This window comes from Perkinsus marinus (assembly GCF_000006405.1).
Source record: "Perkinsus marinus ATCC 50983 genomic scaffold scf_1104296940154, whole genome shotgun sequence".
Classification (NCBI taxonomy): Eukaryota; Perkinsozoa; order Perkinsida; family Perkinsidae; genus Perkinsus; species Perkinsus marinus.
Genome location: NW_003212934.1, coordinates 1 through 1,981, shown reverse-complemented (window position 1 = coordinate 1,981; position 1,981 = coordinate 1). Strand labels below are relative to the sequence as shown.

The 1,981-nt window shown below is 49.5% G+C and overlaps 1 protein-coding gene across 1 annotated transcript; it reads left to right on the top strand.

Moving 5' to 3' along the window:
- Nucleotides 1-190: 190 nt before the first annotated feature.
- Pmar_PMAR027443 (conserved hypothetical protein) lies at nucleotides 191-1,816 on the top strand (the record flags this gene model as incomplete). The annotated part of the gene is made up of 8 exons (XM_002782078.1): nucleotides 191-290; nucleotides 335-453; nucleotides 502-572; nucleotides 615-707; nucleotides 965-1,073; nucleotides 1,125-1,282; nucleotides 1,460-1,661; nucleotides 1,709-1,816. Coding segments are annotated over 8 exons (960 nt in total), but the record flags the coding sequence as incomplete, so codon positions are not given.
- Between the last annotated feature and the right edge of the window lie 165 nt (nucleotides 1,817-1,981).

Sequence of the window (1,981 nt, the reverse complement as noted above, 5' to 3'; positions counted from 1 at the left end):
CTACTGCTACTGTATTGTCTCCTCATCATTCGTAGGTATGAATGTCTTGCGAGTGCTCAAGATATCGCTTTTGAGATTCAGAACACGCCTGCGCCTACCCCTGAGGCTCAGGAGGCCGTAGAGGAAGTAATTGGACGCGGTAGTTTCTGTCTTGTGATTTTCTATTTATTCTCAGCAATTCGTTAAGCCCATGAATGCTTGTGTTCATAGCTGTGATCGCTTCATGGACCTCATGGAGAAGTGCGTCGACTTCGAAGCGATCGCTAGAGACAGGGAGTTCAGAATTCGAAGTGGACAGCATCCTTCCCTTCGTGGTTGGATGTGGTCGTATCAGGTGGAATAACGCCTCAACTGGAGGAGTTGGCCGGGCATAGAGATGCCGCAAGGGAGGAAATGGAGGTCATCAAACAGGAAGTGTCGAGAAAAATTAAGACGGAAGCGAGGCTAGCTGAGGTGGCATCAACTTCGTAAAGAGGTTTTGTGATGGGATGGTCCTTGTAGGCTGCTGCGCCGCACTATTGGTGTCTGAGGGTTCCTAAGAAACAACAGGCTAGTGTGGAGAAAACAAGAGCGTAAGATAAGCCTCTCAAAGGGCAGGTCGATACTCGATGCAGGTACAAGAAGGTGCAAATCAACAAGGCAGAGTTCCTGTTCACATGTGGACCACTGGAGCTTGCCGTCTCACGATTCATGGACGCCCAGAGCCGGTATGCTGGACGGGAGATGCCTGTGCTCTCGTGATGGATAATGAGAACTTGAATAGCCTACTATAATTGTGTTCATCAGCGTTCGATAGGGATCTATTCTAATGGAGTATATATAATTGGCTGGCACTGTAATAGGACTAATATGCAGTCTATATATCTCTACATAGTCATTACCGTATTATACGGTTATTGTATCAAAAAACAGACTATAGTATAGTAATATCGACTATCGCACCTCAGTAATTGGTGCGCGATAGGTATAACGAAGCCGCACGTGATATTCAGAAGCGCACAGTTGAGGTAGCGGCGACCTATCACCCAGCAGTAGCTCGACTGGCTGATGTTCTGGCGTCCCTAGATGTCCTAGTAAGCAGTTCACACTTGCCTTGCGTATCCTCTAAGAATTGGCTCGATCAGTGCTCCTTCGCCTGCTGCGCTCTGACTCATCGCATGGTTCGAGCGGACATTGACGATGCAACTCCTCCAGTGTGCATTGACATTGACGGCGCGAGGCATGTTCTAGTGGAGGAGGCGAGGATCAACGGCGATATCAAAATGGACGAGGCCATGGGAGAGTAAGTAGGGATGTACTACTGCGACTGTTCGGCGAGGTGTTAGAATCCCTCCGATATGCGAGTACTCTGAAGTGTGAGAGAACGTCCCTTGGAATGAAGCGCAGTTGAGTATTATTCTGATTACGTATATCCTTGGTGCATCTCATAGCTTGTCTCGAGGATCGTTGTGCACGGTAGAACACAGATCGCCTTTTACGGCTACAGGTTCGTCCCGAATGACGTTAAAATGCAGAGAGAAGGTACGGGTCACATGAATGGAAATGATGGCAGAGTTATGGTCATCACTGGCCCCAACATGGGCGGCAAGAGCACCTACATTCGGACGGCAGCTCTCTGTGTGTTCCTCAATCAGATAGGGTCCTTCGTGCCTGCCCAGAGGGTGAGTTCGAGAATGAGTTGCTTTCGGAAGAGCTCGAGTTTCCTTAGGCTCGGCTGGGCATCTTTCGATCGATAATGTGTCGAGTGGGGGCGTCAGACTATCAGATACGCGGTGTGTCTACATTCATGGCAGAGATGCTTGATGCTGCTTCCATAGTATAACCTGAGGGCACGGATACAGTGGAGGGGGATGGTGCTCGCAGATTCAAAGCGCGGATGAATACAGTCTGGTGATCATAGACGAGCTTGGCCGAGGAACAAGCACTGAGGATGGCTTTGGGTTAGCCTGGCATATCACTAAGTGAGTCGCGATCGCGCCCT